The sequence below is a fragment of the Amblyomma mixtum genome, chromosome 1, assembly GCF_055824585.1.
Source record: "Amblyomma mixtum isolate Tamu chromosome 1, ASM5582458v1, whole genome shotgun sequence".
NCBI lineage: Eukaryota > Metazoa > Arthropoda > Arachnida > Ixodida > Ixodidae > Amblyomma > Amblyomma mixtum.
Genome location: NC_143012.1, coordinates 150,596,914 through 150,611,886, shown reverse-complemented (window position 1 = coordinate 150,611,886; position 14,973 = coordinate 150,596,914). Strand labels below are relative to the sequence as shown.

The 14,973-nt window shown below is 46.2% G+C and overlaps 1 protein-coding gene across 1 annotated transcript; it reads right to left on the bottom strand.

Moving 5' to 3' along the window:
• Positions 1-6,640: 6,640 nt before the first annotated feature.
• LOC149367960 (uncharacterized) lies at positions 6,641-6,926 on the bottom strand. The gene has a single exon (XM_089568436.1). The coding sequence runs from the start codon at positions 6,904-6,906 to the stop codon at positions 6,691-6,693; it is 216 nt and encodes a 71-aa protein (XP_089424562.1). The 5' UTR covers positions 6,907-6,926; the 3' UTR covers positions 6,641-6,690.
• Positions 6,927-14,973: the final 8,047 nt, after the last annotated feature.

Below are 14,973 nucleotides of genomic sequence, written 5' to 3'. Positions count from 1 at the left end.
TGCCTCGATCCACTGTTGCGCCGCATCGCCGCGAATCCGTCCGTGCGCGGTTTCCCGCTGCCGGTCCACGGCCAGGTGAAGGTCTCGGCATACGCCGACGATGTGTCCCTGTTCTTGCGGGACGAGGACAGCTACGTAGCGTTTTTGCGGCTGTTTGAAGTGTACAGCGAGCTGTTGGGCGCTCAGCTGAACAGGGGCAAGAGTAGGGCGTTGCGTTTTGGCGCGTTCTCCTCAGACCTGTTGCGCGACGTGCAGTGGGTTTCCGCCGTGCAGGTTTTAGGGGTTTATTTCCTCGCGTCCGGTGAGCCGGCTCGCGAGACGTGGACCCGGCTTAGAGAGACCGCCGAGAAACGGTTGTCAGTGGCGGCGCGATTCCGTCTCTCCCTCGCGGAGCGCGCATTTATCATCCGCGCGTCGCTGTGCGCCCCATTGTACTATGTCGCACGCATCGCCCACCCACCCCGCACCTTCACGCGCCGTTTGGCCACTTTATGTGGCTCGTTCTTTTGGGCAGGCAAGACGGAGTCTGTAGCGCGCGCGCTCCTCCGGCTTCCTACAAACATGGGGGGATTCAGCATTCCCCACCTGCCCACATTCTGCAACGTGCTCGCGTTGCGGGCGACCAGCGACCTGGCTAACCAGGCCGGCTACCCGGGCAGGGCGCTCCTGTCATACCTACTCGGTACGTCGCGCTCCCTTTTCTTTCCCGAGCAGAGTGTCGGCCCGACAGCCTTCCAGCAGCCTCGGTTTTTCCATCGAGTCTGCCAGACGCTCAGGTCCCTCACCGCAGCCCTGCCAGAGGTGGAGTTTTTTTCAACTCCCGCCTCTCGGGTATGCGAGCTCCTGGCCGTAAAAGAAGCCCCACAGGAGAAATTGGCGCTAAGTAGAGAGGTTCGATGGCGGTTCCTGACGTCTTCATCCCTTCCCGCAGACGTGCGAGACTTTGGCTGGCTGCGGGGCTGGCGGGCCCTGCCTACGGCAGATCGCCTGGCGGCTTGGAGCGTGGCCCCCTCCGACCGATGTCCGCAGTGTGGCCTTGTTGAAACCTTGCCGCACGCACCCTTTGAGTGTTCTGTCGCCAGGACATTTTGGGTTCTCATGTCTAGAATGTTTGGAGAGACCCTCGGCCCCAACTCCAGGTTTCGCGACCCTTTCGTACGCATGCTTCTTTGCGTCGGGGCATTCGTGCTGTGGCGCCAGAGAGGTGTGGCGGCTCTGCAGGGACGACCACGGAGAGCCATGTACCCTATGTTACAGCGGGTACGTGCGCGCATGTTGGCCCAAGCGTGCATGGACCTCGTGTCGCTAGAGGAGCACCAGTTCCTTCGGCGCTGGTCCACCCGCTTCATCGTCGCGGGCAGGGGCCGTGTGTCGATGCGGCTCCTGCCATATTAAGTGTGGCGCGCCTGTGTGGTACGAGTGTTTCGTACACGATGTTCGCTCGTTATGTTCGCGCCCGGAGTTCGTGCGCGAGGTGGGTGTGCGTTGTTCGCGCCTTTGTGCGCGTTATGTTTGTACGCGCTATGTTCGCGCCCGGAGTTTGTGCGCGAGGTGTGTGTGCGTTGTTAGCGCGTTATGTTTGTGCGCGGTATTTCCATCCGGCGTGCTTCCCCCGCGCGAATGGACCCCTGAACTTTCTTGGACATCTCGTGGTTTTGGACTCTTTAAGTTCCCTGCGCGTGTGTGTGTGCACCGGGCGACATCAGTCGCCGCAATGTTTGTTTTTGTAGAGGGACCGATGTCCCTTTTTGGTCCTTGGTTCAATAAACTTTTCTTAAAGCACGGATGTGTAGAATTCAGTGCCCGGATGTTGGATCTCGGACTCGGCGTGACGTCACCACACTGCCGACAACGGGAGCTAAAAGCATTTCATGCTTAAAAACTGGAGGCAGGCCACGTCTTGAGCAATACGATGCGTGCGTGCTATACTTTTGGAACAGTAAGAGTTTTAAAAACAAAAATTAGTGTGGGCAATTAAAGGAAATAAAAAGAATAGTGCCCGGCCCGCACCGTTTAAAGACTGTTTCACATGCCAGAGAAAATGCTAGCGAATCCTGTCGCCGCGGCTGAAAAACCTGTTTTGAGTCGTCGCTGCGACGAGCGGCGAGGTTTCAATAAGTTGGAAATTTTCCCTGCAACGCGCCGCTCAATCGCTCAGTCGCTTGTATGTGAACCGGCCTTAAAGCCAACGGGCTAGTTTTAAAAACAGTGAGGACGATTTAATTCGAAAGCCGAATACGCACTGAAGGAGCACTATGGGGTAATAGCTGTCCCACCACACCTTACCAGCCGCGCGACCAGCAGTCTAAGCAGACCGCGCAAAACCACGACAGCGCGTTGTTTACAGCAGCCACAAGCGCGCGATCGGCTCGCGTGTTCCCTTCACCTGTGTGTAGAAGCATACAAGGCCACCTCTCGCGTTAGGAAGGAGCGGGCTCACAGGGAACGCACAGAAAAAAGTTTGCAGAGATGGTAACCCTTGGGTAGGAAAGCGGGCGAGCACAGCGCGAGACGAATCCACGCCAAACGCGACCGCATCGCGATAGGTCATCGGTCGTATGACGTTTGCAAAGAAGAGCTAATCAGAAGGCAGAGAATTTTGTTTATTTTTTTGCGCTCCTCGTTTCTCTGCCCTCTCCCCCTGATTCACGCCGAAGCTGGCCGAAGGAACCGTCTTTTCGCAATACACCGAGGACCCGTCAAAATTGACCAAAGGGTGACCGCCAAGTGACGGCTAGATTTTACAGTGCAACTGTAAGAAAAGCGCATAACACTAGGACGGCTGATAAGCTCCGTTTACATGAACGCGAGAGCAGCGCATCATGTCAACTTTCTCGTGCATCCCACTCATATAAACAGGGAAAATGCGCCAGGAAAATGCACTAATCCCACAGGCAGGGCGCAGATCGGCAAGTGCAAGTCGAGTGCTGGGGTGAATAGAAACAGGTGCTCGTAGGGCGCCTAGATGTGCGTGCGCTTCTCACCGCTCTCCCCTCCCGCACATCGAGACACCCTAGTTTCGGGGCCCCTCTTCCGCCCTGGGCGCCTACACAATAACCTCTCGGAAGGAAAAAAAGCAGACCACGCTCAAGTTGTGACCGGCTGTCCCCCTCCCCCTACTTCCGCGTGTCGTATGCTTACATGCGAGAATGGCGTCTCCGCTCCGCGAGGAAATTTCGGAAAAAGAAAATGCATCACCAACTAGCCGCGCCACTGGGAATTACGATGCGCTACTGCGGTATTTATGTAAACGCGGAGCTCTTCTTAGAGAGCCTTCGTTCTCGCCCAACTAATTCTTCTTCAAGCTACAGGAGGGCTAATGCCCCATTAATCTCCATTTTTGAGAACAAGCTTTCCGACATAGCTTCGCGACTTGAGAACGGGGATCAAGACTTGTTATATTTGTTTATCTTACCCACCCTTTTTTCCGCTCCTAGACTGCTCTCAATGTCGTAGGCAGCGTCGCGCTGCCTACGACACGAAGTCGAGCTGCCTATTGCAGGAAGAGATTGTAGAACTGGCGAGATACTGCCAACTTTGAAATATGATAAAGTGAATGCAAGGGAAACATTCGAGAAACTGGTCCAATACTGCAAGCTTCTAAAAATGGCACAGCCAAGACAGGAAAAACATTCGAGAACTGGTCCAATACTGCTAGCTTCGAAATATGGTTGAGCCAACGCAGGGAAAACGTCCGAGAAACTGGTCCAAACTGCCAACTTCTAGAAATGGCTTAGCTAAGGCGGGCAAAACGCCCGAGAATCTGGTCCAATACAGGCAACTTCTCAAAATGGCTGAGCCGAGACGGAAAACGCCCGAGAATCGGGTCCAATACAGCAAACTTTTGGAAATGGCTGAGCCAAGGCGGGGAGAATATTGGCAACGCGGGGCCTTCATAAGACCGTAGTTTGCCAACTCAATTCCTACATTGGACCACTGTCATGTGCTGCTTGGGATAGTTTTTTTATGATGTACGATAGCTGCAGCTCTTCTAGACTGGTCTTTGCGTATTGTAACGTGACGATGACGGCGCCGTGAACAGACGAGAAAAATATCGCGGTACCGAAATGAACTTTCCACATGCTGACTTGCATCCGCAATGAATTGCACTGCTCGGCGATGCTGATGGCAACAAGCGTGCACGGCGGACGTTGAAGAACAGAGATTCAAGAATATGATGTGGTGTCAGCAGAGTTTATTCCTCCTACCCTTACACAAATGACTTCTGAGCTTCAGTTGACGCCTTGTTGAGCTCCTGTTGAATCAACTGGAAACCAACATGAACTCAATGTATGTTGAGCCTACCCAACACCTGCTACACGGAATTTTTGTTGAGCGTAGTCAAGAGATTTACTGTTGAGCAATTTCTGTTGGATTTAAGTTGAATCATCTCAAGGCAGCCGTTTCTAAGCCTAACTAAATGAAATCATTTCGACATCCATCGTGTAAACAGAACCTGATCACATTACACATATTAAGAACGCATGCAGCACCCGTTAAAACTCTCATAAACCGCTCAAAGTCATTTTCTTGCATAGAAAAAAGTGCACTATGCTCATTAAGGCATACCTACTTTGGAGGATTCGTATGTGCTCTCACAAAAAAGGGCGCTTAATTAATGCTTTCATTAAGTTGTTTACGAATAAATGAAGGTCGTCAAATAATAGACCGTTGCATATGAACTTCATTACTTCTACTACACATAAAATAAATAAATATTAAGAGTAATAACTGACATAACTTTGCTGATCGGCAGGCCATAACCTGCGCAGGTCCGGACACCCCTGAGTAGGACTATATAAGGGCGAAGCCGAGGTTGCCCTAAAGATCAAGATGAACTCTGTCAGTTCTTTCTATAGCCTCGTGTGCAGTACTGTCCCATGCTCTTTATCTGATGGATGTGTAGGATGTGTATGTATATGTATGGATGTGTATGTATATATATATTTATATACATACGTGTTTGTGCGTATGTGTGGAGCGTTACGTCACAGGGGGTGATGGCTTCACGTTAACGAGAAATCGCAGCAATATGAATATACCGCCGAAAATTGCATTGGTAGTCGGTCCATCTGGTGCAATACGAATGCATTCCCAGGATTTTTTGCTTTTTACCCCAGCCAAGATTCAGAATGGCGTGTTGATTCACTCCCGTAATTCCAACATGAATTCAACATGAACGCAAAGCAGAAATTTCATTGAGAATGCTCAACTCTAGCACAGTGGCCACTTTTCCAATGAGTTTCAACTCGGCCTCAACAATTCACCAACACTAGCCCATCCTGGTCACAACAAAAATTCAACATGGCGTGTTGAGTCTCCTCATGAGAACTTCAACACTGTCTCAAGAAGCATTTTTGTAAGGGTACTGTTCTCCTCGTCTCTACCCATTTCGCTTATATCTTTACGTACAGGTTTACAGAAGTAGAGTTCTCCTCTTTTGGACAAACACATTTCATTTAGTATTGAATTAAGCCCGTGGTGCTGTAGAGCGGCAGTTGGCGGTTTATTAATGCTAATATTTGAGGGCAGGCCCAAGGTAAAGTGTCAAATGTCATCCTGACCAGTTCACAGTGCACCATTGTCCCATCCAAACGAAGCCTGCTTTGCAAGTGGCACTGCTCATCCATATGGTTTGTTTCGAATAAATGGCCACCCAGCTTTGAGCATCTTCCTCCTTGCTCTCAGGAAAGCTCATATGTTACACAATAAAACACCACTAGAGTTATTGCTATGACCTCTCCATGTCAGCGTCCCTACTTTCTACAATGTACTCAATCTAGCGGTGATGAACCTGTTTGCGCTACCTGCCATTCTCGCTGCAGCCCACGAACCTGTAGACAGTTGTTAGGCCATAGAAGTTTGCTGGGACCTACTTACCAATGGTGGTCAGCGTCTAAAACGATTTCTTTCTGTGTCCTGTGAATCTCTGTAGGCATGCGCTCACAAAGATCGCACCCAAGGTAATTTTATGACGTAAAGCTATGCCGGATTTTCTTATTCCAAGTAAAGCTGTCATTTATTTGATGTTACATGGCATATAGGCCCCTCGCGCGGAGAATCACTGTTCTAAGGAAACCGTTTGATGATCCGTTGAAACATTGGTTGCGAAGTGATCGACTTCTAGCAATTTCATTTTGCACGGAGAAAATCGATTCGACCGTAAGGCAAGGATTAACTTAGCACAAAAGTACGTATAGAAGGAAGGCCACTCCTGGAAGCTTCGCACACGCAGTTCATACTTAAAGGCTTGTGCGCATTGCCCCTCATACAAGTAATCTGAACTTTCGCAGCAGCCTAAACAAAGAATGAAATCCAAATACTTACGTAGCCTGCTGCATGCAGCGACCTCCTCCCACATTTTTAAGAGAAGTGTTCATTACGCTTTCTTTGAACGAATGCGCTGGCACGCTTATTTTTTGTATTTTAATGTCCCATGAGAGTGGCGCCAATGTTCCCTTGTGTATAGCACCGCCATCACGTCAATGCTAACCACTGTCTAAACTTTGACGTCTAATTTGAATCATTATTTGTTCGAAACTTCTACACGAATAACGCATAAGTAACACAGGCTCTATTCCTTCGAAATGTCAACTATGCAGGTTCGAGAATATAAATGCTTTATTTCAGTCGAAGTTCACAAGAGTGTCGCGTTGAGATTCCTTTGCTAATGTTCTTCTCGTCCCAGCTTCAACCGTAGAAACCGCGGCCATATCCACCGTAGCCTCCGTATCCGCGGCCAAAGCCTCCTCCGTAGCCACGACCGAAGCCTCCTCCGTAGCCGCGACCGAAGCCACCTCCGTAGCCGCGTCCGAAACCTCCACCGTAGCCGAACTGGGCGGCGGCCAGACTGCACAGGGCGGCGAGCACCACGAGGGCGACCAGGAGGGACTTGCTGCTCATCATGGCTGCTTGGATTGGATCTGCGGGTGAGACGGAGAATGGTTTGGTTGGTTTGGTTTATGGGGTTTAACGTCCCAAAGGACGGAGAAAGGTAATGAGTGCACGGCATCGACAGGCGCTAGTGCGCACGCAACATCGTTCTGAATATAGCTTAGTAGAGCAAGATAGGACGGACAGGAAAGCACACAGCACAAGCGTTAACTACGCAAAAAGAGTTACTCGATCCTCCTCACAAACAAAACAGCCTGCACTCCTCTCCTATTTACAACATGTCATACACAATAGTTGAGCAGCATATTATGTACACTTTATCAAAATATGCCAAGCACTCGTGTCACGACCCACCTTTTCCTGATATGCAGCTGACGTATACTAAGATATAAAAGAGGTGCGCACGAGACCACTAAGAGAAGCAGATCACACTTAAAAAAGAACTTTTCAAAAATTCCTCTTGTCACATGACAATTTCATTAAACGAAAGTAATTGATATAATACATACATCAAAGGGAGCTGTACAAACAAAACCAGCTGCATTAAATAAGCACTCGTGGTGTGTGCTTTCCTAAACTGATTCCAGAACGTCTTCCCAACTAGCTAAACATTGCAGACTTCTCCGCCGCATTTCTCTTCCTTCCCGTTCAGAGAAACGAGTTCAGTTCTCAGTGAAGTAGGACGTGTCTATGTATTAATTAGGGCAAGTAAGTGTGCAGTTAATATAATCTAGATTGGCTGTGCTCACCGTTCATGTCTCTTGAGTGATTGAAACCTAAGTGCAGAGGCACCAAAGAAAGCGCTCAAAAACGTGAAAGATATTAAATGGCAATAAAAAAATGCATGTGTCCACAAACACGCCTGCGAAAAGGTGTCAGTTCTTTAACTGACAATTTGGGCCAAGTAGGTCCGAAAATAAATCAAGAAATGGTCCTGGTTCTTGAGCGGAGCGGACCGAAAGAGCGAAGAAATAGCGAGGCCCCGTTTGCGGCCGGTGCTCACCTGTGGCTCTATGAAGCTGCTGGAGGCAAAGGAGATGTGTGCTCTGGAAGAAGAAGTGGCGGCGCTTATATAGCGCCCTCAGCGCACACGTGTCGGAGCGTCCTTCGATGCTGCCGCGGTCATCGGAGGACGGCAGTGCACCGGGAAAACCTCTTACGCATATAGCGCTGAGTTAACGACTATCGTCGCAGGCGATACTGGCGACGCAGTCACCCCAAAAGGCGAATTCCCAGATTGAAAGTAGTGTTGCAGAGAGCATCCGTTCTTTGACCTTTCGTGCAGTGCTTCCACGGGCGAACGCCAGTGGTGCGACGCCGCGAAAACCGTGAAAAGGTTCATGCTTCGAGTGAGTATACTTGGAGTAAGAGCAGAAGCACCGAACGGGTGATGCGAAAACTCTGTCATCTTAGTACTGTTGTACGGTCGGGCTGGTGGAACCTGGCTTGGGGAAGGGGATCTCGGTGGAGGCCGTGTTAGGTCACCCTGTCTTGGATGGTCAGAAACTCCGGCAAAGTTCTCTGCGGTAAGTTCGCTTAGAGGCTGAGGGCCGCACTATCGGTGGAAATTTGAGCTCTCGGAGGGAAAGGGATCAGATATACGGAAAATCTTCACTGTCCTCATTCGCTTCTAATTCCCATAAATACATACCTATTCCCAACATCCCATTCTCATATCAAATCCTAAGCTGCTACTTCCCAGGGGAAATCAGGGGAGTCTTCCTTGGCCCGCTCCTCCGGCTGTGGATCGCTTTAGTAGCCGCTCCCATATTGATTTCTTTCCACTTTCCGAAGCAAAATCCCAATTTTCCAAGTGCCTCACCTTTTATATTTGCATTGGGATTATTCCTGCGATACTTTAGTGGTGCGGGTGAGGCTTGTTTTCTTACTCATTTTTAACACCTTAATCTATATTATGTGATTTCTCTTGTGGCCAGCGCATAGCGGCATGCCCAGCACTTCTCGCCACCTGCGTGGCCTCTCGGACGGGAGTGGATAGGATGTTTTCTCAGTTTTTGAAAGAAAACTAGCAAAATCAGAGTTCGGAATGTAGTCCTGTTTAATGTATATCGCTAACCGCTCTCGAAGCCTGCGAAGACTGTCAGCATCAGGTAAACGAATGTGCTTTTTAGCGTTATGCTATAGCAGTAGGCCACAAATCAAATGCATCACCACTGTCGCATCTGCGCAGTTGAAGACTTTAAGATGAAGGCCTTTATGTCACGAAAGATGTCGCATGTACGACTGTAAAGTAACCAACGTAAATATTGAGAAAAGCGTAGAAGTGGTAAATCCCGTTCAGATTGCGGATAGGCTGCCCTGTAATAATTACATTCAAGTACCACGGCCATAAGGTCTTATTTATTAGCTTGAACACCTTTTGAGTAAACAACACACCAAGCTCCGATTAAAAAAGTTATTGCAAAAGTTCATGAGATGTGGGATTCGAGGAGAGTATTTTGTTAGTAACCCTTTTCAGAAACAGAGTTACTGTAGCGAAAATACTCTGTTAAATACTGTGATTGTTGCAAAACCAGGCTTGATGTGGGTGTACGACGTATCGTTCTCGTGATACATTATTAACAACCCCCTCTCCCCGGCCTAACAATGGAGCAGATTACGTAGGCGGCAAATACATACAAGGAAGGAGGTTGGCTAGGACTGGCTAGGAAAAGGCCAGTTATTCGGCCGTAGAACCTTTTGCTAAATTTTCTGTAGCCTCCTAGCAGGCGGTCGTAACTGAAAAGACTCGGCCGTAGCCTCCCTTTTCTCGAAAATTCTTCTGCAGGAAAAGACTTAAAAAACACAGCAGAACTTCTAAGACTGTGTGAAAATCTCTAAACATCTATTGAACATATTCATGAAAAACTGAGTTAATTGCTTTAATGTTCCGCTTCTATGAGGATAAAAATGGCCTTTAAAATGCTGCTAATAATAGCATAACTGTTTCCAGCCGTAGATTTGGCTAAGATATCATTGAATAGAGAATTGTACTGAGTGTGGTATGCTCTACTTGCTAGCACTTGCGGGTCGCTGTAAAACGGCCTCGCAGAATCAGTTTTCGCCCCTGAGATGCATACTAATCAGGAAGGGCTAAGATTGAGAAATAATATGAAAGTTGCAGTGACAAGATAAACAGAACCGTGGATATGTGCGAAATATAGAAGTTGATTTAATGCGGAAAATAAAAACGAGAAAGTTCTATTGATATTAAGCTTGGAGAAAAAAATAACTGTCAGAATGTATCACGCGGTGACGTCTCAAGCAGCGGGGCAGCTAACGAATTCGACTGTGCTTGTAATGACTGTTGCGATTCCCGCTTACTCCGGCAAGCTGAGAAGTGTACAATAGTTACATGAACACTACTGAGGTCTCAGTTCAATTCTTGTGTCCTTGATTTTTTTGCTTGCTGGTGCACAGTTGATAAATAAGGTGTGGCACAGCAGAAGACAAGGACAAAGACTGGAGAGACGCGAAAGAGTGCGTCGCGTTCCGCAACGCTGAAATTGGCTCATCAATACTTGCGGATGTTGATTGTTGTTTTAATAACACATAAAGACGCTTTTATTACTGACTAAATTTTATTTAAGAGGAGATGTGCGTTAAAAATGGTGATTTTTGCCCAAATATAGCATTTTTGGTTTTTGCTGGTTTGATTTTGTGCAAGCCCTTCCACTTTAATGTCCAACAATACCACCGATGAATAATGAAGCGAAATGCAAAATATGTGCACGGCGTGCGATTCAAAACACGTCAAGTGACCGGGGAATGAGTGGAATTGAGCTACAATCAAGACGCTAATGTCTTTAAAATGAGACGTTCACAATAACTACTGCCATGCAGGCAGGTGGAGAAATTCTTTTTGTTCCACGCGCATCTTCTGGGAATTGCGTAGCTCGAAGGTTATACTAAAAACCACGACTTTTGTGTGCCCAGAAGCGCAATCTCGAATGCTCAATTGAACAACTTCGAATTTCGTTTTATTTTTTATAATTTGCGTGCAAGCTCTGCTTCTGGACCAGTTATTTGCATTTCGCTAGTCGCAATAGGAATCATAGTTTGCAAATTGGGACATTTTTTGCGCTGTGCGATGTTTATACTCGTGACAAAAAGGTGCACAAAAACTCGCTGTCCTTAATATACATGACTAGCAGAAATCGAGAAGCAATACTGGCAAATATGATCAGCTTATTCAAACAAAACTTCAAAGATGTCTCGACTGTGAAATTTACAGGCACTTGGCACAAATATTAATGAAAATGTGTTTTTCTGTATCATGTTCCTTTAGGGTCTCCTGCCACATGATTCGAACTCTTGATATCAACGTCGAAGATGACTCAGTGATCTCTACTTTGAACTTGCCGTGCATGTAGGATATACTTCAAGATCCGCGGTAATTAAGCTGTGTCGTGTAACAGCAGTTGACTTGGAAAAGAGGCTGGCAGTGGCAATGCATGTATTACGTTGCTTGGTGTTTGTATGCAGTGCAAGCTCCGTTTGCTGTGAAAGTAGCTTCTATTTCGTTAGAATGCTGCAATATATCCAAATAGTGCAACTTAAATTTCCCCTCGGTGCTTCTTTTCGGGTACCTGTGGTCATATACGGCAACAATATAAACCTTCTACAGGTATTGTTCGGCGCAGCACCAAAAGCGAGATAGATAGGTTTTATTAAATTACGCTGTTCTTGAACGTAACAAAACATTCGGGGGCTTTGCTTTATTGGAATTCCTCGTAGTATCAGTTCGTTACTACAACTATCGTATTCGTCAACTGCCATTTCATTTATTTTTGCCACTAATGACGTGAAAGAGCACAGTTGTTCTTGCGTGGACATGCTCCTTAACATTCGGTATTGGAATTAGCCTGTCGTGCTTGAGTCCAGCGGAGGCCCATTGTATTAACTCGACAGCGTCAATGCTCCAGTTGAGCGGAAAACCCAGCGTCGTTGTGTCGGGAAACGTACGTCACGCAGGAGGTCACGCGTATGTCTCGAATGAAAGGACGGAACATAGGACTTGTAAAGAGATCAAAGGTAGGCGCATTCTCCAACGACTGAACTTCATAGAGTGGCGTATTTTGAGTAATGAAAAATTTGCATAACTTTTTTTTGGACTCGAGCTTACGACACTTGGTCGCCATCTGGGGCACTACAGATTATGCCACGTCGGCACGTCGACTAGGGTGGGTTACATGGGACGGGCGTGATGTGTGTGAGGTGCTGGTTTAATTTGAAGCTTAGTAATGCGGTAATTAATGGAGTGAAGCCGACACGTGTTAATTGAAATTGAAATTGAAAATTTAATTCTCCACACACATTACAGTGGAAAAAGGGGACACTGGGCAAAAAGCTGCATAATGAAAGCTTGAAGTCGCACCCAGTGTGCCCCATGAATACAACGACAGCAGTGTGTTTCGCGAACATCAGGCTTAAGTTGAGCTGAATATCCCCATCAAAACAACGAAAGAAAAAGGACAACAACAGTGTAACCCTGACGGCGTACACAACAACAGAGATGCACTTAAATAACAGAAACAATAAACAATAAAATACCCCAAACCTATTTACAATGATGCCACAATAAATTCGAAAATGCACATGACAGATAATAACTGTTTCTTTGAGATGTCTTCTATACAAACATTATTTGCTGCCAATGTGTTGCGGTAATTTCCTAGGTTTTAGGATAAGGACTGTTTACGGTATAAAGTACGGTAAAAGGGTAGAAGCCAAGGTAAAAGACATCGGGTATTGTACACTGGTGTGTATTGATGTAGATTAAAGGCTGCAAGGAACAGTTGATTATTTGTTTTAACTGCATTTTTGTATGCACATAACTGCGCGGGCAAATTATTCCAGGCAAAAAGTGTCATACACACTGCCAACCCTTTTAAATTCATTCCAAAAGTCGGGTATAGATTTGCATACAATCTCTGTACGAACCCTACGCAAATATTTCATTAACAATTCTTGCTTACAATAACAACTAAAAGTGTTATCTTGCCTTTTGTTATTTACCTCTTGTGACTATCAAGTGTGCGTGCATTAATTTTGAATATAGTGCTTTCTGCGAGTTTTTTTTTTGTAGTTGTTCTATCGCTGCCTGCTTTGTAGGGAGGCTGCGGGCTTCAGTCAAGTCGCTTGTTGTCAAGCGGCTTTTATCCGCAGTCTCCCCCATCACTGACGGAAATAAACAAGTTATTATTATTATTATTAATATGAACGTGTGCAATACATCAACAGAAAAAATACCATATTGCTTAAAGTAAGGGAACGCATGGGAATGCCATGGTACATTTGCAATCAATCTGACAGCACGCTTCTGTGCAACGAAGATCTTGTGTTTGTTATGTTTCGTTGTGGTACCCCAGACACTTATACAATAGGTAACGATGGGAAGTAAGTATGCATTATATATAAGAATCTTTATCTTTGTTGGAAGTATGTATCTATGTCGACAAAGGGTGCCATTGACTCGTTTCATTTTCTTGCGGACAGTGTTTATATGTTTGTCCCAACTCAGGGTTTCCGTGAGCACCACACCAAGGCATTTTATAGTATCTACAACTTCAATTCTACTGTCACCCTGCATGAGATCAAAATTCATGGAGATAGGCTTGTTCTTTGGACTGGTTGGTTGGTTGGTTTATGGGGTTTAACGTCCCAAAGCGACTTAGGCTATGAGAGACGCCGTAGCGAAGGGCTCCGGAAATTTCGACCACCTGGGGTTCTTTAACGTGCACTGACATCGCACAGCACACGGGCCTCTTAGAATTTCTCCTCCAAAGAAATTCTAGCCGCCGCGACCGCGATCGAACCCGCGTCTTTTGGGTCCGCAGCCGAGCACCATAACCACTGAGCCACCGCGGCGGCTGTTCTTTGGACTGAAGATAATTGCATTAGTTTTCTTAAAGAATTATTTCTCGACCATTCGCACAAACATTCTAAAAATTGGTTTCCATACAGTAATAGATTTCTTTCATTGTCACCGGGCAAAAGCATTGTGAGATTATCGGCGTAAGCTATTAAAGTCACAGGTAAGGGCATGTAAAATATATCATTAATATAGATATTGAATAGTAAGGGACCTAATATGCTGCCCTGGGGGACTCCAGAAAAAATAGGTTTTAATTTTGACGATGTGCGGTCATTGACACCCATTTGCATGCGGTTTTCTAGGTAGGATTCCATTAAGGATAAACCTATTCCTCTGATTCCATAATGGAGTAGCTTATACAGTAGCAGACGATGGTGGACTAAGTCAAACGCATTTGTAAAATCAATATAAATTCCAACAACAATTTTTCGGTAATCAAAAGAATCTATAATCAGTTCCTTTTGTTTATTAAGCACGAATTCTGTTGACCTCCCTTGCCTGAATCAGTACTGACAGTCAGAAAACACGGAGTGTTTTCCTAAAAATTTGGTTAGTCTGGTATAAGTAATTTTTTATAAGCCCTTGGACAGTACAGGAAGAACTGAAATCGGTCTATAATTGGACAGTTCTGTTTTCGCACCACCCTTATATATAGCCACAACCTTAGCGATTTTCATTTGGTCTGGAAACGTTCCGGCGGAAAGAGCAAGATTGTAAATGCCTACCAGTACTGGTGCGAGTAAGTTAATGACAAACTTAAAAGGTCTGATTTGAAAGCCGTCTTTGTCCTCTGCTTTACTAGTTTTTAGGTTTGTGAATGCAGTTATTATTTCGTGTTAATTAGTGAGATACAATCAGAATAATAATACGTGTTGAACTGCAGCGTTGAAAGTTGGAAATACAACAATGTGGAAACTGTGTTCTGATAAATGGGCCAAAGTAAACGATGAACAGGGACTGCATTGAAAGAGATAGCTCTAAAATAAGCCAGTAAAATTTTCCGCCCTACCCTTAAAGGCGGAGCGAGAGTCTCCCCCTACTTTTTATTCTTTGAGGGCAGGCCCAAACTACAGAACGCAGTCCTCACCATTTCGGGCTATATTTTTTCTCACGCAAAGAAAGCGTGCATTCAAACCGGCGCTGGCTATACACATGGTTCGTTTGGAATCAATGATCACCATGCTTCGAGCATCATCGTCTAT

Coding starts and splice junctions, on each gene's coding strand:
- LOC149367960 (XM_089568436.1), bottom strand. CDS start 6,906: ATGATGAGCAGCAAGTCCCTCCTGGTCGCCCTCGTGGTGCTCGCCGCC.